At 49.1% G+C, this 24,117-nt stretch overlaps 1 protein-coding gene across 1 annotated transcript; it reads left to right on the top strand.

Moving 5' to 3' along the window:
• Nucleotides 1-4,126: 4,126 nt before the first annotated feature.
• On the top strand, nt 4,127-21,807 carry LOC119459124 (solute carrier family 22 member 7-like). Its single transcript, XM_037720954.2, has 6 exons — nt 4,127-4,316; nt 11,187-11,452; nt 12,534-12,801; nt 15,663-15,974; nt 16,574-16,888; nt 20,824-21,807. Exons 1-6 carry the CDS (start codon nt 4,146-4,148, stop codon nt 21,247-21,249), a joined length of 1,758 nt encoding a protein of 585 aa, XP_037576882.2. The 5' UTR covers nt 4,127-4,145; the 3' UTR covers nt 21,250-21,807.
• Nucleotides 21,808-24,117: the final 2,310 nt, after the last annotated feature.

Genomic DNA, 24,117 nt, shown 5'->3' on the forward strand with positions numbered 1-24,117 from the left:
ATAGTCATGTCATTGTCATCAAGCCACTGTCGTTACACCGCGTTTGTCGTTCCATCGACGCCATTCCGTCTTTGTCATTTCATAGTCGGTAGTGCGTCAGCGTCATACAGTCACCGTCATGCCAACATGTTCAGGCGTTACTGTCGCAAGCAAGTGTCATATAGCAGCATCGTAGGATACGACATTATGCCACGTATAACCAAAGCAACGGAAGTCTGAGAATGACAACTACGGATCGTAAACAAGCTTGACTTCAGAAATACGGTGTGTCGCTACATTACTCCAATGCTAATCGCGTTACTATCGACAGTCACCGTGAGATGAGTTCTGCCTGATTTTTTTTTACTCGGTCGTCATTTCGCATCTGTGAGGAAAAACATCTTAGGAGTAACGTCTAGACAAGTTCGAATGCATTTTACATTTTCTAACATTCTTTCTCCGGGGCCCTCCGCCTCTCGGACAATCGCTGTAGGACGCTTGCTCAGACGTTGTAGAATTTCCAATTGTTTGAAGGCAATTTTCTTGTTACACTTTCCGCACATCATGTTGTTAGAGCGAAGCTTATTCCTTTGCCCCTTCCCCGACTTTTTGTGTGCTCGCTGCCGCTGTCTTGACGCTTATACGACGACAACTTGGGGCCGCTGAATATGTGCTGTTGGGTATCTGCCACAATAGATAACTTGGGTCGCTAGGCACGTGACATTTGAGACGTGGCCCTAGGCACGGTAACATTCCTGGCCAATCCTTGAGAATGGATATGCGCGCCTCGGTGGGTGCCCGAATAGAAACACCGAACAAGAGACAAGAAGCGATGACGTCGCCATCACACACTAAGAAATGGGCATCAAAAGCAGCTTAGTGTACAGAATGAAGTGATCAGAAGGAAACCAGAAGGTGCAATGAGCGAGGAGCCTTGAAGTTACATAGAAGTGAAGAAAAATAAAGTAAACTTTTCTTTATCTCCCTTTGAAGAAAACTCGGTGACATCGAAACAAACTTCACTTGAATGAATGAATGTTTATTTGACAGAAAATACAAAGAAGGTCTGTCTAAGAGGCTGACAAAAAGGCACGAATGCCTAAGTGCCAGTCACCTTTCCCTCATAACCGTTAACTTATAACCGATTCCCAGCTATGCATGAAATTCGAAGGGTTTTTTTCCGTTCCTTTATTCTGCCACAAATATCTATGTTCTTGGCAAACGTCTTCTGAATCCACCCGAATTGATGGTCAATTCCTCATAGGGGTAGGAGCCATCAGCACAGCGAAAACAAACACGCGCTGCGCGAGAGCACGCAGAAGAAGAAGAAGGGTCCCTTCGGATCGCCTCGCCCGATCGTTCCTCCCGTCTCACAAGGAAGCGTTTCGAAGAAAACCGCACGGCGTGCGGCCGCCGACAGCATCCCAACGCGCCAGTGGACGACGCGCCTCGCAGTAATACAATTGGTCGTCCCGACGGCTGCTGCTGGACTCCTGGTCGGGAGGAGGCGTCTGGACCACTCGTCCAACAAGGTAAGGGCTGCCGTTCAAGATGCCAAGTTCGGCAACAATGCGTTCTAAATACTGCGTTGTGTTCGCCGGCACGTCCGGAGGCGAGGGCTAACGGGCGAATAAAGGAACGAAGCTTTACCGACCGGCCCGCTTAATTCTGGCGTAGGGTCGGTAATATCGATGAACCATTATTGGATTAAAGGTATCCCGCAACACGGAGAATCTTCATCGATGCCCACCTTTCAATCAATCGACTTAATCGATTAGACGTGTTGGATTAATAGTGGTTAGAGTTTGACAGGAATTACGCTAATATTTAGAAGTCGCGCTAGAATAGCGGAGCAGTAACTGTGAGGCTGTGGTAGAGCGACTGTAGACTGTTTTCCCGTGACCCGAGTGATTCCGAGCCGAGCGGTTCCCCTCTTTACCCCCACACAGCACACGCCACCAAGCCACCCGAAGCCGGAAGCTTAAAATGCCCTCGCAATTCAAGGCATACTATAGCAACCCACTCATTGATCGTCGAGTCACTTCCAGTCCACTAAAGACGTGGCACAGCATTCGCACCGGTTTGGAGCATGCGCTTCGCATAGCGATGGAGTTCATGTCGATTCCAGCAAATCTACAACATCCGAGCCTCTATTCTCGGATGCTGGCTGGGTGGTCATTCAAAGGTGGTGTCGGTTTCACCGAAACATCCCAGCCGATTGTCATGCCTTCGCTGTATAGAAAAGAGCATGTGGCTTAAAATCGTAAACCCGTAATTGTCCCTTCCCCTGTGCATATTGCAATCTCTTGCATATTTTAGTTGGACTTCACCTTTCAATTTTGTTATTTGTCTTATTTCTTGTTCAACTGTACTGTACAGGGATTCACTAGTGCCATTTATCTTGTCTAATGCTGCTCTAAGCCTCATATTGTAACATATATTGTTTATATTCTCAAAGCCCAATAGTGCCAACTCTATTTAGTCTTTGACAAATAAAAGAACATTCTTTATGAAACATTATGCACTTGTAGTTTAACTTGGTTCCAGCTCTCAAACATTAAAGTAGGGTCCTACAAAAGTAGATGACTGTTGTTCAAGTTTTTGAAAGTGCCAGAAACAATTTCGAATAATAAATTAATTAATGAAAAACCCCGCATCGAAAGCAATTCACCGGTTAAAGGCTAAAATTACGAATGATTAATTGTTAATCGAATAAAAAATGTATCGACCATCCCTATTCAGGACGTTGTTACGGTGGGACAGCGCAATGCAGTTTTACAGGTGATTGCCTGCAAGGGGCTCTTCATGACTGAAGCATATGAAAACTGAAACTCTCATCGATAAACCCCACACAACGGTGAGGAGTTTCTAGTACTGCCAGCACAAGGCAGTTTGACGTATAAATTGATGACGGCACACAAAACGATGCAATTAATCACCATATGACAGACATGCGATACTGCGACATGGGGCAAATGTCATTATCGAGAGCTTCAGATTTGTCTGTTAAATGCATTCTCTCTCTCTCTCTCTCTTTAACTAACTCTCTGCGATTTGGAGCCTCACTTTCCTCCATTTGAAACCACAGGACGAAACTAGAAATTAGGTAAAATGCAGCCCCACAGAAATATGAAAAGACGCAAGCCGTTTTTAAAAACAGACTAAATACCCCAAACCGCTACCCATTGAAGAGATAGTAAAAGTCCCGGGTTATTTTAGAATATAGTGATAGAAATGCCGTTAGTCAGCACTGTATAAGCCTCACCAGTTCTTCTAACCTCATCAAGGCCAATAATATCCCAGGCAATGCCTGATAATTCCTCAAACAGCCCTGCTAAGCTAGCCTCAATCGAGAGCGTTCGCGTGTTGAACGTTGCTAGTTCAGCTTCTCCAGATTCACATATTCTTAGCACCCTCTGCCGCGTCGCAGGTCTGACCACCGTCTTGTGCAGTCGCTGGGACTGAGAGCCGTGGGTTAATTGCAGAGGTCATGAGAGAAGGTAGCGGCTGAATACTGCACCAGGGAGGCCAATTCCTGTTCTGGTCGGGCAGTGCCTTTGTTGAAGCTTAGCAGGTCTTCCTAATTTGGTTGCACCTGGACTAGTATAGCCCCACTAGCTCTCGGCAATTTTTTTTGCCGGTGTCAGGTGCCACTCCAAGCCTGAAAATGCAGTGGACTGGAGGAGGATTCGAACCTACGATCTTCTGATTAGAAGCCCGGTTTTCTGCCTCTGTTCCACGCCACCACCGTGTTAGGAAGTTAGGAAATTAGCACGAAGTTAGGAAATTCGCAGGCGCAAGCAAGTTGGAATCAGCTAGCGCAAGACAGGGGTAATTGGAGATCGCAGGCAGAGGCCTTCGTCCTGCAGTGGACATAAATATAGGCGGCAGTGGCGGTGGAGGCGTCGGCTGCTGCTGCATGCTGCTGCTGCTGCTGATTATTATGATGATAATGATGATGGTGTTTTTGTAGCAGAGATAGGCAAAATGTTCGACTGCAATATACGTAGTAAAATCTGATTAGCTCAAGCAGGCTGGGTGACTGCTTGTCGCCACCCCGTTCCTATGGAGATGCCATTACAAATCATCAACGATCACCTAGTTCATCGGACTTGTGACGCATGTTCGGCGCCAGGAGCCCGAGTTTCGGCGACCGCAGAACCACCATGAACGTGCCGGAGGGCACCCCAATGGACACGAGCGTGTCGGCGGTGGAGCAAGCCCGCTGCCTGCCGCCTGGCAAGCTGCGCCAGGAGTACTTGGACCTCCTCCAGCTGCTCGGTCACGGCCGCTTCCAGCTCAGGGTCCTCTTCTGCGCCCACCTGTCCCTCGTCATGGTGAGCTCGAACGCTCGCATTATATAGCGCGATAGCGTTAAGGGCCCCATGTCGCCGAAAATCTGTTGTCGGCGGCGTTCGTAATGTATATTGATTGGCTATGTATGTTGTGGGGTTTTTTTTGCCTTTTTGGTTGACGTTCGCTCGCTGGTGGCCGGAAATTAAATATATATATATATATATATATATATATATTGTAGTGGGGAAGAGAGTCCGCAGCCATTGAGAGAGGAGGACGAAGTCCAGCAGCCCGGAGAGCACGAGACAGCGACCGACGCTTTTGAGCCAAGGCTGTTGCGTAGCCCTAACTGCTTTGTGAATAAACCCCCTCACAGATTGGTGGAAAGGTGCCGGGTATTCTCCCAGTCTCGCAACCTGGAACTACGAAGCCGTACCTTACCTCCAGCGTCAGCGATGCCGGAAGAAACCACCACGCAAGGCTACTCCCAGACTGTCTGTCCTGGCGTGCTGCCTCAGCGTCACCCACCGATATTCAGCGGGACTGATGATCAAGACGTCGAGGACTGGTTGCCAACGTATCAGAGGGTGAGCGCAGTCAACAAATGGTACGATGCGACTAGGCTGACCAATGTACTCTTTTACTTGACCGGCGCCCCGCGGTACGCAAACTCCGCGCAGAACAGCGACTTCGTTAACGCGCTCAACAACCCGGTGAGAACTTCACCAGCTATATTGAAGACGTCGTCGACTTTTGTAAGCGTATAAACCCGTCGATGCACGAGTCGGACAAGATCAAGCAAATCCTCAAAGGAATAGCTGTTGACGCATTTCAAATGCTATTGGCAAAAGACCCATAAAGCGTCGCCGATGTTGTCAGCTTGTGCCAGAGTTTCGACGAATTGCGCAAGCAACGCGCCCAAACTCGCCACCCTCTGGAACAGAACGAATCGATCGCGGCGTTGACTTTGGGCGACCAGAATGCACTGTTGCTTCAGATCAAGCAGCTCGTACGTGAGGAGGTCGCCCGACATCTCTCTATTTTATCAAGCACGCCCGAGCCAGCCCAGGTTCAACATCTGGCCCCAGTCATACGCCAAGTTATACAGGGAGAGGTCACTGACGCTTTCCCCTTCGCTCGTCCGCCACCTCCAAAGCCTGCGCCCTTGTCGTATGCGCAAGTCGTCACTGCTGGGCCGCCTCGTCAACAGACCTATTCCGCGTCAGCACCCGTTCGGCCCCCACCAGTTCCGCTCAGCCGACCAGTCTCCACAAATCCAGGGCGCACTGCGGACTCTCTTCCCCACTACAATATATATATATATATATATATATATATATATATATATATATCGTAGCCTAATGGTTCGAGCATCGGATACCTCCATATCGTTTTGTTCAAGACGTCTGAAACGAAGCGAGTAAGGCACCTGCCTACCGCAAAGTACCTCGAATGAGAAAAAAAATGTTTTGCATTAAAACACTGGCCGAATGCGCGTGCAGGTGTTCGAAGGTTATTAGTGCAATTTGGACTGACTAAAGGGGCATCAGTGTACGAAAACTGCTACAACCTCGAAGATACAACCACTTACAACACCCACTTTGTTTTTCTTGCCCGGAGAAGGTGCAATCGCTCAAGTCCTCGGGACGTCGTTAAGATAATGGCTGTCATAGATTACGTATGGCTCAGTATCTTTCTATTCTTAATTTTTGATAGCACAGACCAACACAGCGCTAGTGTTGTCCTCTTCTGGTTTTTGTCATTTCTTTGGACGTCCGTTTTATTTACTCATAACAACAATCATGGCTAGCAATCACTTTACTGGACTTTATTGCGCAGGCAGGTACTGTGGTTTCTTGTAAAATTGTATCTGCACAGCACATTTCTTTTTTATTAGAAATATGTCAAGTGGACGTTCCCGCTTCATCTTACATGAAGACGGGCAACGCTGTAGATAGGAAAAGATAAAAGAAGTAGAACAACCTGTACAGAGAAATCTGGGGTCAGAGCATAGATAAGAACGGCCCGAGGCCAAGCAAGGGTCGAGGCATACTTGTCAAAAGACGTACGGCTGGACGGAATGAGTTCTCCGATGGGCGCGATGCGTTGGAAGATGACACACTGATAACAATCGACCCGAACTGACAAGGACGTCATTTATCCAGGTCATCAAGACAAGCTCGTGCGCGGAGAATATGAGTACTATTGTGGACACCGTCAAATTCCGTGATGTTATAAAATTCCGCCATATTGTCGGTTTTCAGACAATCAGAGAGGTCCTGAGCAGCCCGATGAGCCAATCGGAGCTGACAAGATGGCGAAATATAACGATGTGAAGTCGAGTCGTCATGTTTATTTTTCCTTCATCAAAAGGAAGGAACAGCCGCAAAAAAAAAAAAAGCTGCTACACCCAACAGCTTGACGGGAAGGCTTCCTTCAAGGTTTGGCAGCAGTGTACAATAGTGCGCAGATGAATATTGCCTGCTACAACAGCAGCATACTTTCAGTGAGCACACAGTGAGAAAAAGAAAACGCAGATATGCGTAGCGGGGACGGGTGGTAGATCTGCTAAAATTCGAATAAACATACAGTGAAATTACGATTTGAAACAAAATCAAAAGTGAAACAAAATGCGCTGAAGATAAATGTACAAGCTTCTCTGAGGGAGAAATTCAAGTGGAAAACGTGAGCACGTTTACTGTTAAAATTCACAAAAACCATTCAAGGCAATGTATTCGGGATCTATTGCTAGTTTTCAGAGAGTTCATATAGAAGTGTGGGCGACCTAAACTTAAGTATTTGTGTGCTGTATTTTGTGCGGCAAGTGCTGGCGTACCAATGCTCAGTATGGTGTGTTTTATGTTTTGGTACTTTCTCTGTGACCTTTGCGATGTCAGTGAGGGTGTGATCTTCACTTAATCCTGACTTGTAACAACGGGAGATTCTAAAATCGTACAGCGATTCAACATTGATAATATGAAACATTTGCTTCAACGATTGTGTGTGGGAACGGTAAGGAACTTTGGAAATTGAATAAATCGCTTCTGTAACAATAGTAGCCTGTTCCAAGTGCTTATGCGAACCTGCAGCCCCAACCCCTGCTGCCGTCGTCATAAACCTATCTTTATAGGTGACTCGCCGAACTGGGAATACGAGCAACAAGCTAACAAGCTGCGTCAATGTATTTTATGACCAACAAAGAAAATATGTAGCATTATTTGGTGACCTTATAGTAGATCACTATAAGGTGATCTACTGTCATCATCATCATCATTATCATATAAGCTGATGATGATGATGATAGTAGATCGCAGGATGTTGCATCAGTACTACCATGCAAAATTTCACCTCTGAATTGCATAATTTAAACCGTGGGAAATAAGGGCACCGCCCCCACATACATCCCAATCTGCCAATATGGCCAGGAGAGTTGGTAGGGCGGGACGCTAAATTGGCTAGCAGCGTCAGAGCCGACTATTGACCAATACCGCCGTTGCCACTAGGAAAGGCGGGACGCTAGAATGGCCATAAACGGCAGAGCCGGCTATTTGTCTGTGTTCGCGCTGCCAGTCGCGAGCCAAAATAGGCCCTTTCATGACATACTAGCACAAAGGCCACTGCTGACACGGGTAGCGCTGACGGTATTGGGCTCGTGTTTTCCGTGATATGGCCATGCTGGCGCCAGCCGGGTGTGCTGCCTGGGTGTGACCAGTTTTCCACACTTCACAAGCACACCTTTAATGCGTAAAAATTCTTAGGCGACTCAACCAGGAAACCTGTCAGTCGGTCTGTCCGTCCGTAGCGAGTAACATTATGCGCTCCATAAAAAAAACAATAAAATGTTAAGGAAATTTTCGAAAGGAAAAACTTTCGCGATGGTGTTTCTAACCTACGAGCCCACGCTCAGACGCCGAGTGTTTTGCCCACCGGGGCAAAACACTCGGCCCAGTCGGCAGAATCCCGCATGCAGAAGGTGAATATATCTGAACCATATGAATGTGTTGTACGGGCGGTACAAAACAAATGTCAAAGGAGAACAGTTTCTATGAAGGCTTTCTTGAAAGATTTGGTGATGGTGGAATAAAACCCATCTCTGGGACCACATGTAGACTCGACTTGGGGCCGTATTCTGAAACGTTCCACTTCGGCGATATTTCGCCTAGGCGAAAGTCGCATTCAATAAGTCAACCGGCTGCTTACCGGTGACGTCAGCATGCACTACCAGCACGCGCTCTCGAACGCTTAGCAAAACACACGAGAGGGCGCACCGTGCGAGTGCAGAGCGGCTCGGGTGTGTTGTTTTCGAATGTATCGGCCGCAGTACGACACAGGCATGTTCGTTTATTCAATACATGTCGGGAGCACCCACTGACACCGTGACGTGAAAGTGACGTACACCGGAACTACTAGGTGGCGCGACTTTTCCGGTTTTGCTCAACCAGCCAATCAGCGCGCGCCTGAAAGCGAAAAAAGAAATTTCGCCCAAGTGGAACGTTTCAGAATACGGACCTTCGAGCATTGTAGATATTAGGTAAATTTAGATTTTGCGGAAATCTAATGCCAAACACGCAACATGCCCGATGCGTTTCGGTGGTCGTGGGATGCACCTTCCGTTGGGGCGTTGCTTCACCGACCGAAATGCCACCGATCTCCAATGTCTTACGCGATTCGCGTCGCGCATCACAGACAGGTAACCAGTCAATGAGTATAAGTGTGATTAGGAGCGATGAGCGGGTTATATGGGCCTCATCACGGTTGTTAATTGTTCGACGTGAATAAAGTGCGAAAGAGCCATAATGGTTTAAAATGGTCGAAGTAATTCTGATAAGTGATAAGCACCGATGAAGGTTGATAAGGGTCGGGTCAAATCCGATAAGGTTGATAAGAACCGGTAAGAGTTGATAAAGGTTGGACCATGTCCTTTAAGGTTAAGGACATATATGAGTTGTTAAGGATCGGATCGATTGCGATAAGGTCGATAACCACCGATAAGGATTGATAAGGGTCGCATCGAGTCCGATAAGGTTGATAACGACGGATAAGGGTTGATAGGGGTTTATACTGGTCGGATAAAATTTGATAAGATTGATGATGACACCGGGCTGCGTGAGGATGAGCAAGTGGCCCAATGCTTACGTATACTTAGATATCTAACTCCAGTGGAGTTTGTGCATATTTTTTGTCCACTCTACCACTCTAATGCGAACGCATTAAAAAAAGCACCGTGTTGATTGGAGCGGCGAGGAACATGTTTGCTGGCCTTGCCAGCCGGGTCTGCCACGTGGCCATCAGATACGCGCTAGCAGCTGCAGGCCTCCGACCAACGTCGCAGTCTTGCGATCGTGCGCGACCATAGAATCAGCATACCAACTCAAGAGAAAAAGCTGGGCGAAAAAAGTTGCAACCGCAAAGGCACCGTCATGTTGCTACGACTCACTTTTGTAACACTAAAAATATTCAAAATACTATGCAAAAAGAAGCATTTACAGTTAGCACGTTCCTGTAGACAACGTCTAAAGTACAATGCGTATATTTTTCAGACGGATCCGATGACTAAGTAAAAATTTAGATGCAAAACTTACGGTACGTTCAGACGCATTTGCAGACAGCTGAACTGGATGGCGCCACCATACTGCGGGAGGCTCGAGATCGCGTAGATTTGCGCGTCTCGTCTAAATCGCATGTCATCGTCTGCGCCTGCGCGCCTGCGCGGAGTGGTAACATGACGGCGCCCTTGCCGATACCGATGTCAATGCATGGGAGCAATGGGGAGCCTTTAAGTGCGAAGCACTTTAGAGGCCCGAGCTGCCGGCGTGGAATGTTATCTCATGTCGTCGTGGTCACGCGCAACAACAGGGTCAAAACAAGTGCAGAATAGACGAAACCGGTTTGAAATAAACTAACATGATTCATAATAATGTAAAAAATAGAAATAAGCACTACGCGCATTAATTAGCATAAACTCGCACTTTAGGGGCCCGGGCTGTCGGCGGGTGATGTGACCTGATGTCGTCGTGGTCACGCGCAAAAACAGGCTCAGAACAAGCGCAGAATTGATCAATACCGGTTCAAAATAAACTAACATGATTGAGAATAATGTAAAAGATAGGAATAATCAAGCATTAATCGCATTAATTAGCAGAAACTCGTGAAAATCTTGTAATGTGATCTCATGTTGTCGTGGTCAAGCGCAAACACAAGTTCTCAAAACAGGGTCAGAACAAGTGCAGAAATGATCAAAAGCGGTTGAAAATAAACTAGCATGATTGAGAATAATTTAAAAGACAGGATTAGTCAAGCATTCAGGGCATTAATAAGCAGAAACTCGTGAAAATTGTTTCCCAAACGCCAGTCTGGTACCACAGCAGCGCAAGAGAGGGCGCCACCACCCCACAACCGCTCGATTCCTCCTTACTCCAGCGATACTCAGCACCCGATCAGCGCGCACCGTGTGGCAAGAGAGAAGTAACAGGGCCTTATAAGCAGTTGGCGCGCTCCGGAACTTCCTTTGCGCCATGGACGCCGAGCTGCAGGTGCGCATCGAGCGACAACGCCAGCGCATCACAGCTTCGCACTTCCCCAGGAACTTCCCTAGTGGAGCTGCATTAGCGCTGGATTTGAACTACACAAGCGCAGGATTGCGCACAAGCGCAAGGCAATGCAATAGACTGCCACAAATAACCACGTGACGAAGCATTCTTGGATAGCAATCGGGATCGGTTCTTCATAAATTGTGTACAAAAGAGAAAAAATAGTCTTTAAAGAGTACTGGACAATGCTACAAAGGTTTAGTGGTTTTATTCACTGTCCCATTAAGGCGCCTTCGTCGGAAGCTGCACACGTCTAAAGCGACCACAAAGCTGGCCCAACCGCTACATCTTTGTCCGCTTTTCTTGGCTTATCCCTGCCAGTTGCTGTTCCACAACTGGTCTGCGCACGTGCTGACGCAACCCGTGGACCACTGGTGCAAGCCGCCCGCGCTGTTCGCCCACCTGACGCGCGACCAGTGGCTCAACGTAAGCGTACCAGTTGTGGAGGACTCGCACGGCAACCGGCACCACAGCCAGTGCGCCATGTACGATCTCAGCACCATCGTGTTCAACGGCTCCCGCTTGGAGGTGCCCTGCGACGCATGGGACTACGACCTGCCACCCGACAGCAACACCATGGTCTCCAAGTGAATACACTCTCCTCGCCTCACTTTCTCTCACTTCCTCTCACTTACATGGCAGAGGAGCTCATATACGCTGTGCTAAAGCCTTGATTCGGGCCAATCGGTTCATGCTTGGTTAAAACGCAGCGCGACTGGGGACTAACGCAAAAAAGAACACAGGACGAGCGCTGAGCCGAGTTTTAAAGCCAAACTTGCCGTGCGAACCCTACTCGGATTTGCCTGACCGTTACTGCTGGGTGCTGCTCCTGTCCTATCGGTTAGCTCACACATAAGAAAAATTGAAGTACGTGGCCGACGGTGGGTTCGAACCTCGGTCCGCCAGCGCAGCAGTCCCGTGCTCTAGCCATTAGGCTGCAATCATACGTGTGATTCCATCGTTCCAACACCAATTAGCTCTTCGAGATGATTACCGCCTTTGTCATATTGCGTGGCACGAGTGCCTGAGAGCACACGCGGGTGCGCCAGCTTCCTTTACGCCAAAGCCGCAGAAATGAAATGGGCAAAATTATAGCATTTGATAACCCCACCCGCCGTGGTTGCTCAGTGGCTATGGTGTTGGGCTGCTGAGCACGAGGTCGCGGGATCGAATCCCGGCCACGGCGGCCGCATTTCGATGGGGGCTAAATGCGAAAACACCCGTGTACTTAGATTTAGGTGCACCTTAAAGTGACACGGGATCTAACCGTGACCAGATTGCAAAATCGCACATTAAGTAAACGAAAAAAAGAACTTTGACCACGATCGTCATTAAAAGAAATGTTATATATGAAGCAGAAACTGCCCGGTGCAGGTCGAAAACAATTTTTTGTACTGTTACATATAAAGAAAAAAAAACATTTTGGATTTATTATATTGAATTTTAGTTTCAAGGTGCTCATTTGGCACGCTTAAAGAAATGAGAGGTTGAAAATATTATGGCAGTACTCTTCTAATGACCCCTTGTCCGGATGGATGGATGGATGGTGCTATAGGAGCGTCCCTCATGGAACGGGGCGGTGGCTTGCGCCACCAAGCTCACTGTTATATTGCCTAATGTCCTACCTTTCCCCGCTCCGTGGCGCCACCACGCGGCGTCTCACTCAAGGTGGGACCTGGTGTGCGAGCGAGCGCCGTACGTGCTGATGACGTACGCCTACTACACGGCCGGCGGCGTGCTGGGCGCTCCGCTGGTGGGACAGCTGGCGGACCGCGCTGGCCGTCGGCCCGTGGTGTTCGGCGCGCTGCTGCTTTCCATGCTGTCGGTGTTCACGGCGACGGCCGCCGACTCTTTCACCGCCTTCGTGGCAGCTCACGCGCTCGTCGCCCTGTCCGCGACCGTCGTCCACATGCTCACGTCCATCCAGCTGTTCGAGGTACGCACTTTGAAACCGACGAGCTGCTCGACGTCCTTCGCGACCCGCGTCCACTTTTTAGCCCAGTGGCTTTGGTCTTGCGCTGCTCAGCTCCAGATCGCAGGTTAGATTGATCCCGACATTTACGTGGGGGTGAAACGCAAAACGTCGCAGTTTCACCCGAAAAGCTAACCATCGATTGCGATAGCGCATTAGTAGACCGCTATACGAAGTAAGGACAGTAGTTTTATCGGCTGTATCAATTTGAAACCATTCGCTTACAAACTAAATTAGCGAGCATGGCGACAGCGCGCACAGGCAAGCATGAACACATCACACTCGATGACCGCGGACACTCGCTGTGAAAACGCTGGCGTGAGGAAGCAAGGTGGCAGCAGCGATAGAAGTGAAGGGGGATAGAAAGCAAAAAAAAAAAAACAGAAAGCTCGCCTTCGCGCACAGCGTTCTCTGCAAGCGTTTCCCGATTAAGATTACGGCTGCACAAGCTGCAGTTGCCGGGAAGCGGCAACTGTAGCATACGAAGGGGGTATCGTAACCACATTTTCGCATGTAAAAGAAGAACCCGCCTAGCAACTGCTTTATGTTGTGACAGTGCTATGGGTGAGGCCACGTATAGTGAGGACTACCGAAGAGCAGCGTGCATAAGAGGCGCGGCGAAAGTGCGGTGAAGTCCACTTCTCTCTCGTCCACTCTTTGAAGGTATGTACACGAAGTAGCAGTGCAAGCCAAGTCGCAGGCCATTGAAACGTCTTAGGCTTATAATTAGGTACAATGCACGTTAATGTCACCATGTGAATAATTTCAAACTAAGCCGCAATGTGTAATCGTTCTAGTTGTCGTTAACAGCTTCGCTGTCCAAACACCCTCACAGCGTGGATTGGACACCCTTTTTTGTGCAATGGAAAGCTTACCGGTCAGAGTGTGTAATCATGAAGTAACGGGCAAAACACTGGTAAACATTTTTTAATCAGAAGTTTTCGCTCTGCAGTAAGCATGTAGTCGTTTACTGGAAGCATGCTCATAGGTGAGCTCGATAGCGATTATCCGCCGGCATTGGTGGGAGGCAGACAAGTGCGGCCGTAGCTGTGATAAAGTATTATTTTCGTTATCAAGCCAAGCCTGCTGCGATTCGTGTTTTCTGAAGTGTTAAACTATTTCTATACGACAATAGCTACGTGATTTCGCGGTTTCCTGTTCGAATGTTTTAGTCATTAACCAGTCAAGAGTTTTCTTTAGTAAAGCCAAGTTATCGAAAGCGAAACGACGCTTTTACAGGTGATACGCAGTTCAGTGTGTTGCCGTAGCCACGCGTTTGCTAATATTGTAGCACTGGCACCCATTTATGGCACGACTAGTCGATGGCATTTTGTATCTCACAGGGAGACTACACAGCTCTGGGTATTTACTCGCAAACTCGCGCGCTGTGTACATACAGCATGTGCGCCGCCATGCATTGTGGGATGCCTGTTCCGATAGTAAGCGTAGACTTTCATAACTTCGTAATACGCATAAAATAAAAGCGCAAGCGTCTAATATTATACGAACTGCAACTTTAAGCCATACCTATGTTGCTGACAGTAATCTCATATACTACATCCGGAGTACCAAGATTTCACCACCAGGCCGCACCACTTACTGGTTTTTGAGGCTTTGTTTGCCACATTAAAATTATAATTCCTACTTAAATGGCAAACAGCGTGCTGTATTCTATCACTATAAATCATGGTAATTTCATTACCATCAACATATCACAACCGATTCTGGCCAGTTGTCAGTCAGCCCCTTCAAGAAATCCCGACAATTTTCTATTTAATTTCGGTAAAGTCCGCGGTTGTAAACAATGTTTTTTATTGCCTCTGGAAGAGTGCCTAAAGAGACACTAAATAAAATTTCCCGACGGTTACAATACTCCCTAATGCGAAATTTGAGCGCAGCTGTATACGTCTTTTCATTACCGGATATATTGGCTGGCGCGGACAGTCTGTCTCGTGCGGCACGTTGCAAACGGAGCGAAGTGTGGCGCGAGCGCCTCGCTAATCTGAAGATCGCGAGAGAGGCAGTGCGTGCGTGACGTGTGGGCGCGATTCGCAGCAGCCGCCTGCGACAGACCTCCCAGACGAGGCGCGTTACTCGAGCGCCATCTCGTAGTCATCGTCGCCGCTCTACGCCTTTCTTCTCACCATTTCACCATACCCTCCGCTCTCCGCCTCATGGTTCCGCTGCACCCTCCTGCTCCGCTTTCCTCCTCGCGTCTTTCATCATCCCCCGCCGAGTTCGCTTTCATCTTTCGCTGTGCTCGTTCACTCGGTTACGCCGACGCCGACGCTCGTTGCAGGAACGGGCACCTAAGAGCTGCACTCTAAAATATAAGTCGAGCTAGAAATCTATGATCATTTTTTGAGTACCAATAGATCACTTTGCTGCGTAGAACATATCGCCTAAGGCTCCGCTGCTGCTGTTTAACTTGAACTGCCCATGCAAAAAACAGACGAGTTGACGAAATCTCCACGTGACGTCCCTCTACAACCGCTCGCGTATTTCCGTTTTGTCAAGGACGCAGACACGCGAGAGATACGCATGCCGCTCTCTGTGAATTAGTCAGCACTGACGTCACATAAGAGGATAAGTGACAGCAGGTGGCGCCACTGTGATATTTCGTATGACATTTTCTCGCTTACAAAAGGTCCGTTCTCGCTATAAAATGACGGAATTAGTTATTACAAGAGTCTATAATCTTTAATGTAGCCAGACGTAATATTTTTCGGTAGTGTCCCTTCAAACTAAATTTGAGAAGATACGCTAGGCACTTCGTTCACCCTCCACGTTGTTCTACTCTGGTGACCCCTGTCCGGCGCGCGCAGAGCTCGTCGTCGGCCTACCGGACGCTCTACATCGCGGCAGCGGAGACGGGCGCTCCGCTCATGCACGCCGCCTCGCTGTGCCCGTGGCTGCAGCGCATGGACCTGCGCTTCACGCGGATCACGCTCGTCATGAGCATGATCGTGCTGTCGCTCGCCTTCCACGCGGTGGCCGAGTCACCCCGCTGGCTGCTCGCTATGGGCCACTACGACGCCCTGACCGCCGCGCTGGCACGGCTCGCCCACGAGAACGGCGTCGAGCTCGGCGACGTCTGGCGCTTGGTGCACTACGCCGAGGTCGTCAAGCCCCTGCAGGTTAGCCGTCCTCAAAGCAACTCCAGTATACTGTGTTACAACCGGTTTAAAAAAAAGCACTAGAGAGAAATAACGTAGTTGCATATCGGCGAAGTAAAACAGAAGAAAAATTATCATAGTGTCCTGTCTAAGCTTTTGTCTAATCTCCATGTATATTTGCTTTAATTTGCGCTCACGTTGACTTCAATGTTCTATGATGTCAGAACTCTCAAAATAAGCAGCGAGGCGATCACACTTTTCAGTTATGCTGAAGTTCTAAGCAGATCTGTGTGGTCATCGCGCTTTAGCATTATGATATTAGTGAGGTGCCAAAAGGTCGGTCCCATTTTCTCGATCTCCTAAAGCTCTCTAAGGCGGCTTGGCCATCGATCGCTGGTTTTTGCTGTGCTAAAGCTAATTCGAGGCATCCTACTCGTCGCAGCGCCCTCTCAAACTAAGCATTCACTGCCTCGCTTATCGCGGTTCTTCGTTCGGCTAAAGCTTTCTAATGAGACGCACCCTTGCCATCTCAATTTACCATTACGCTGTAACTTCTTAAGGTAAAGAGGCACTTCGCGATCGCGGTTTCCCTCGACAATACCCTACCTCCCACGTGACAGGAAGGCATGCCATTTCGGCTCTCCGACGTGCTGCTGCTTCCGGAGCTGCGTGCCCGCACGGTGGCGTTGTCGGTGGTGTGGTTTTGGTGCTTCTTCACCGAGTACTCGATTGCCCCACTGCGACCTAGATCGACGCCAGGCACGTTGCATCTGATGCTCGTGTTCCTGCTGCTGGTGCCCGTGTACGCCACGGGCTACCCCCTGGTCACCAGGTGGCCCCGCTGCGCCAGCCTCCACATGGCTCTGATGGTGGCGTCAGCGGTCGCGGCCACAACTGGCGCCGCCGTCTACTACGAGAACACGCTTATCGCCGAGGTGAGACCCCCTCTCCTCCCTCTCTCTCACCGTTGGCGTCGGAATGGGGATTCACGGTGCAATGATACCAACCCGCGATTAATGCGCATAAACGTGTAGGGCTGTGCCAATAGCACTCTTACAGACCGAATCGAATACGAATCGAACAGTGCCAAAAGGGAATAGAATCAAATATCGAATATTTTTATTGCGATAGCAATTATATGGACACTCAAAAGCAGATTTCTGCCGTCACCGTAGCCGTCGCCGTCGCCGTGAGGTTCCGTATGACGTCATTTGGAGAAGAAATCGTCGCCGCGCGCCGAACGCTGTGTGTGCGAGTGAAAGGGCGCGAGGGGCGCGTCTTTCTCGGGGAGTGAACGCACGGCGGAGAACAAACGCGCGTTCCGCGCCGTGCTCGCTTAAGGGCTGCAGAAGTAGGCGTCTCGCCGTTATACCACGGTCGGCTTCTTTTCCGTCCCTGGCCACGGTGGCCGCACTTCGATGGGGGCGAAATGCAGAAAACACCTGTGTACTTAGATTTAGGTGCACGTTAAAGAACCCCGTGTGGTCTAAATTAATCTGGAGTCCCCCACTACGGCGTGCCACATAATGAGATGGTGGTTTTCGGACGTAAAACTCCATATTTTTTCCCATCCCTATACAACGTGACACACGACAACCGATAAATAAGCTTTTAAGTAGCAAATACTGCATAAATAGCTGGTATCTCCGGTACTCACCACTGTGTCAGTTTCACATTGTTATCACTTCTTTCAAGTTCATTTTCGCCAATCTCATGCTTTCGATAACATTATATTTATCCCTGGATAGGTAACATTGCAAGGAACATATTGCCTCCAAATGAATGAAAATAGAGCTTCGAAAAAATGCTTTGCCAGTCCAGGCAGATTTCATGCGGCGCCTTAGTGTTAAGCTGGTAACCTTGTGATAGATAAACTGACTAGGAGACGGCTAATTTACTAGCACATGTTAGTGTGTACCAGACAATCTCTAATGACGCCACGCATAAAATGGGTCGCAGATGCGTTCCATGTGCTTCAAATTAAGGGCCTTGTCACAGTGCGAAAGTGTGGCGTTGTTTCTCCGTTGCAGTTGTAGCTACAATATCCTGTTTGCGCTGTAGACATGCCTTTCTATTCCCTGCGCCAAAACTCTGCGACATATCTTTATGGTTATAATACATAAATTAGAATAAAAGGCAACTCGTAGATTATTTAAGCATGCTGCCTCTTCTTTCCTGAAAGTGTGCCTTGCGCACTCAACGCTAATGCATTTCCAACCACATTTTTGAGGCGGATATTCCGAAAGCGGATAGCCTGGAAAGGCAAGTAGTTTAAGCTGACGAATGTTCGGTTGGCTACCCTGCCTGGGGTAAAGGGGGGGAAGGCAGGTTTGCTATCCACCGCAGGCGATGACAAGAGAAAGTACAAAGGGTCTGGTTGTACTCGCATGCATACGTGGTACCGGGGACGCCGCGGTCGAGCGCTCTGGTACCTCTTATGTTGAACGTGGGCGTTCAGACGTCCGTCGAAAATACACTTTTTTGCATTCCGCCTCTAACGGAAGGCATGCTGGTCAGAAATGTATCCCTCGTCCTCCTGCTACCATAGCGGGCGTTTCACAGTACGCGTATACAAGGGGCAAAAAGTACGGCGTTAGTTGTAGGCGCGTTCGAGGGATATAAGGTCGGCATACTCATTCACGAGTGCACTAACTCATACTCGTGCGACGCTCATTACTAAGGCATGAAGTACAACTTTATGGTAGATGAGGAAGGGTGTTGGTGAACGTATGAAATGGATTGAACGCCGGTGAGTACGAGTTTACTTGAGCATAAACATGAGGAAGTGCCGGTTAAACGCGAGTACGAACGAAAGTGAATTTGCGCGGACGTGAGTGTGAACGTGAGTGAAGGCTCGTTTATAGTCCGACGTTATGGGCGCGCGGGCCAGCGTCGTTTGTGGCCAGTCACGCTACGCCGGTTGCGCTGCGCCAGCCGAAACGCCATCTCTATACTCCGACGCGTGCGCCGTCGGCTGTTATCTTCATCTTCGCAGCATGCGCAGAACGATCCGAAGCCCGCGCGCCGCTTTGAGCGGCTGTTTGCGAGCGTCGGCGAAGCAAAGGCAAAGCGGCGTTGGCGTCTTTATTTCTTCGCGCGAAATGCATTGTGGGTCGGCGCAGTCGATGGGACCACCGCGTGAACGGGTGAGAAGCCAATTTGCGCCGGGCGCGCGGAAGCCGCCGGTTACCCTTTTCGCGGCGATCCCGTGGGCTCTGCCATGTTTGATCACGTGGTGACGCATCCATTGCTTGCATCAACTGCCTCCGGTGCCTCCTTGTTTACAATGGAAGAGTGTGACGCCGGCGCGGCTTTGAAAACCTGTTTTCGGAGATATCGTAGACGATGACTAGGTGGACGACACGAAGATTTTATCACAGCTTCAGAGAACATGCAAAAGCGCTTTTGGAGCTGATTAAGCTATGTCCAAACGACGCAAGCAGCGTATATGGTGGTTGTTCTAAATGCGGGGCTAAATATGTATTCTATCCAAGCTTTCCGATTATGAATTCAGTCATGATTATTGCGTTTTGCTCTTTGTTGTTTATTCGGCAAATATTTTGAAGCAGTGGCTTGTCAGTTTTTGACTCAGTGAAGTTCGTCGGTGCGGCCACTATCTGATTATTTTCTGCCTAATCGCTCGCGGGTGTGCTCAGTTTCGATAGATTTGTTCTTGCTGCGTACAAGGCTTGCAACGTAGCTGTTTTGTACGTTGTAACACCTTGTAGCAAATATATATTACAGCTAGTAACTCGCTTACTCTTGTGGACCGTCACGAAACATGCAGCTTCGACCATTTATGCGCCATAGGTGTAGTCCGTCATTTATTGTGCGTACACAGTGCGTATATATTCGAGTGTGCGCCCATTCACTTATTTTTGATACGTCGGCGATAAAGTGGCCGTAAGTTTTCCTGCCATTTGCGACAGATGTGTATAGATAACGTGCGCGAAACTTACTATGACAGGAAGCGGCGCTATTCCCTTTGTCATTGTTTAACGAGTGGTACTCATTCTTTCCCAGGTTCTGGGGATGAAGCCCTTTCTTTGAAGGTTAGCGATACATGGCTGGCGGATGAGCAAATTTCTGTATCCTCGAGGAAAGACTTACATCACGAAGTGCCGGTAACACGTTCGGACAGTTGCAGCAGCGGTCCGCGAGCTTTGCCGCACAGATTCATTCCATTTCTTAACATGCCAGTCACTATTTTTGCAGCCAACTACTGCACACGTCTTCAATCCACATGATTCAATCTAGCATGATTGGAGCACAGTGTGTCAGCGAAAACTCAATTGCATTTCCGACAGCTGATCGCACAGAAGCAAGGTAAAAGCGGTCATGGTTTCGTATTCGTGCGCGGTCGCTAAGGAGAGGCATGGCGCGCCACCGTGAGCGCCATCTAGTTTATCTAAAACAAACTGCTCCGCGAAAAGGGTCAATAGAGGGGGTCGTTTTCGCCAACGTGAGGTAGCGTGCGCGCGCGCGCGCTCACGTTACGTCGGACTATAAACGGCCCTTGACTGTCGGCGAGGAGCCCAGTATGTATTGGAGTGAGTCTCGGTAAGTTGGAGTCGACGCGTTTTTTGGCGTGAGTGGGTGCCGGTAACTGTTAATTGAAGCGGCTATGAACGTGAGTGGGTGAGCATGGGTAGGAACGTGAGTGACGACGAGTGTGAATGCACATGAGTATCAGTGAGCATACACAAATATTGGTGCGGGAGTATAAGTGAGTATCCACTTATACTGTCGACCTATGGGTGCATCTCAATAAAGGGTACCGTATTTTACCGCGACATTATCTTAATGCACAGCCGCGCCCCAAACTGGTCCATTTCTCAGCCATTAAACGTCTTGGAACGCGTTTGTCCAGCCCCTGGTGGACCTGCTGTTAGCCGTGATCCAGCTGTGCTTGCTGGTGGCCAAGCTGCAGACGTACGAGTGCTTCCCGAGCGCCGTCAGGGCCACGGCTGTGCACACGGCGGCCGCCGCGGGATGCCTCGGCCAGGGTGCGGCCCAGTTCCTGGTGGACGCCGCGCAGGTCGCCCACGCCACCTCGGCCCTCGTGGCTATGGCCGTTGGCCTGCTGGTCTGCGGGCTGGCCGTCCGCTGGCTGCCCGAGACCAAGGACGTCGAGCTGCCCGAAGTGCAGAAGGAAGTGCTCGCGCAGGGAATACAGCAGCGGGCGTCGTCGCCATCCAAGGAGCCAATGCTCCCGGCCAAGAGCGTCGACAGCATGCCGCCGTGCACAAGCCACCAGGCCACCTCAACAGCCGACATCGACGCTGCAAGGAAATAAGGCGCGCGGGGAACGTTTGCGGGCGAGTGTGGTCGTTCTCCCTTGGGTCACGGCAATGTCACATCAGAGGCTACGCACAATCAGCTCTGTGGTATTTGCCCAGGACCCAAAAAATACTACCACGACCCCTTGTGCGCGTACTCCGCGCCGATTATTTAATTATTAATTTATGTTTTCGTGTGTTCCTTTCCTTCTGAAATCTGTGTACCGAATCGCGCTTCGTCCGTCGAAGTTCTGGTAATACAGACGCACGCAAATTACCACACCGGTGCTTCCTAGCGTTAACCAGCACGCAGTGGACCCAGTGAGTGCTTGCTGGAAAAAAAAAACAATTACTAATTCGCAAGTGTGTTTGTCAAATTTCGTTTAATTTTGCCACAGAAACACTTCATGCTGCATTATCTTGCGTAAAGTATTGACAGAGCGCGCGCTTCTTCATCAAGCACCCCTCATTTCACCACGTGCTTCTGTGGAAGAACAGTTGTCTCGCCTGTGTTGCACATCGATACCTTCCGATATCAAATTGCGAACTTTACGACTTCACGTTTTATTCTCGTTCTTTTTAGGGGCGAAGCTCCTTATAGCGGCACCCGTTCCGTCCCCGTCGTCGTAGTAGTAGTGTGTAACCAGTAGCAACGTTTATAGATACTTTTTCAGTTCTGGAACTCCGCCTTCCCAGGCGGGCGTGATTTCTTCCTAGGCGCTGAGAGGGCGCTGCGGTCGCGGGTTGCGTAAAGTCCCTAAAAAAAACTAAAGTAGCGCCATTCGTGTCGCCCATGCAGGCTCCTCCTCTCCCGCGTGTCTTGCAGATTGTAAATGGAGCCAGTTGAGGGGTGGCATGGCTGTTGGCCGAAAAGATGGGCTTGTTCAAATCTTTCCGCTAAACGGACTAGAGCGCTGCGGTCTAAAGCGATTCATTGGAAGAGTGTTCGAGAGATAAATACGGCAAGTATCATGCTTTGTAGACCAGGGAAATAATAAAAACGCTTGCACTGCAAAAAACATCACCTCAAGCAAGCAATACTCGATGCGAGAGCCGACCGTTTGCTTGCGGACGCGCTCGGCGCTGACGCTCTCGATGGCAGCGCCACTATCGCCGTGTAAACTCGGCGGCGCTAAGAATCTGCAAGCATGACGCACTAGCTTTTCTGAAGGTAGTGAAGGCGCCATTTTGTCTGTCCACTGCGTTGTTTATTTTGGCACGCGATGCCGACCCGAAGAGCCGCGAAACGAGCGCGCGTTCCACAGACGACACCGGCGTACCGTTCGCCGAGCGTACAGTGCACTAGAAAATATTGGGTAGTGGAAGAAGCGGCGGCCTCGGCGCGAGGCATATTGTGTAGAAGCTCACCAGATGGCGCGCGCGCTCACTTCCCGAGCACCGGCTGAGGGAGTCCGCGGCAGAGCGCAGCAGGCGAGTGCGGCGGCATAGAGTTTCAGAATGCTGTGCTCATTTTCCTCATGCCAAATATGTCAGTATGATTTTATGCAAAGAACCCTAAGATCTGTAGTATGGGATGGCAGGGCACGGTTCGTACCTGCAATGTATGTTATCGCGATGCATGCACTTCGTGCTGCATCGACAGACATTTAGCATCAAAATTTCACTTTTTTTTTACCCAGTTGCACCAGTCACAAGTCCCGTTCGAAACATAGAAAATACATTTGTATTGAATAGGATTTACTAGACAGTGACTCTAACCAAGTAAGGGTATGTATTAACCCGATGTTTCGGAGCCACTTCGGCTCCTTCTTCAGGGGGTATTCTTCGGAGGTTGCGGTGTGCAGCGAGATGTTTTGGTGTTGGTTTCCTAGAGCGGGGGGTCTTTTCTTCTTTTCGCCGTGTCTCCAGGGCCATGGACATACACAGAGGGTAGGATGCCCTTCACGCGGTTTATATTACGTCGGGCTAATAAATACCCTTACTTGGTTGGAGTCACTGTCTAAGCCCTAATAAATTTTTCCAACCAGCAGGTAATTCTGTCGAAATATTTAGCTTAAAATTTCTAATGAATGCATGCATACTGCTGCATTCTTCTATCATTATGATTTAGGCAAGCGATGAACATGTGCATTTCAGGAGCATATGAGCCGCCTGCAGACAGCTTTTTTTTTTTTTCAGTATCAGTCGGTAGGGGGGAGGCATTTTCAAGAAACATACTGCAACAGATGAGTTGCACGGTAGAGAGTACACAATACCATTTCACATACTTATGTACAGCGGCTCAACTTCATATATCTTGAGGTCACCCGACTCTTTGGAATGGTTTAAGGACCTCACAAAAAAGTGCAGCCGTTTGGTAACATGAAAAGCTACAACCTTCACCATCAAAGATTCTGTATGGCTGGCGCACCCTATCCGGTCTTGTTGGTTTCTCTTAAGAGTAATAACATCTTAACACTCTCATGATGCAGCTCCTGTGCACTGAATGTGGCTGTGAAAAGGTTTTCTTATCTTTGAATAAACCTGAAAAGTTATCCGGTTGGATACAGTAGGCCACCATTGTCTCGCAGCCTGGTGTACTGAGCTGCAGCAAGACTATCAACATCCTCCTTCTTTGGGAGAAGCAATTTGTGGCATTCATCGCACTCCAATTTCAACAAAAACTTCCTGGCAACATTACCATAAATGTAAAAAAATGAGCCGGTCGTCACTTTTTGCCTGAAAACATGGAGACATGGTCTGGTGCAGGGCCCTAGCTGCTTTTGATACCATGCAGTGGGAATGTTATCATCAAGAAGGCATTGGATTATGTCAGTTTTACCAGGCTTTGGGCCTTCTATTATGTCTGGCTCAAGGATTGCTGTAAGAACACCAGGCCAGCATTCCCATTAGCAACAGATCTGGAAAGCTCATAAATACTTAGG

Source organism: Dermacentor silvarum, chromosome 7 (assembly GCF_013339745.2).
Source record: "Dermacentor silvarum isolate Dsil-2018 chromosome 7, BIME_Dsil_1.4, whole genome shotgun sequence".
Taxonomy (NCBI): domain Eukaryota; kingdom Metazoa; phylum Arthropoda; class Arachnida; order Ixodida; family Ixodidae; genus Dermacentor; species Dermacentor silvarum.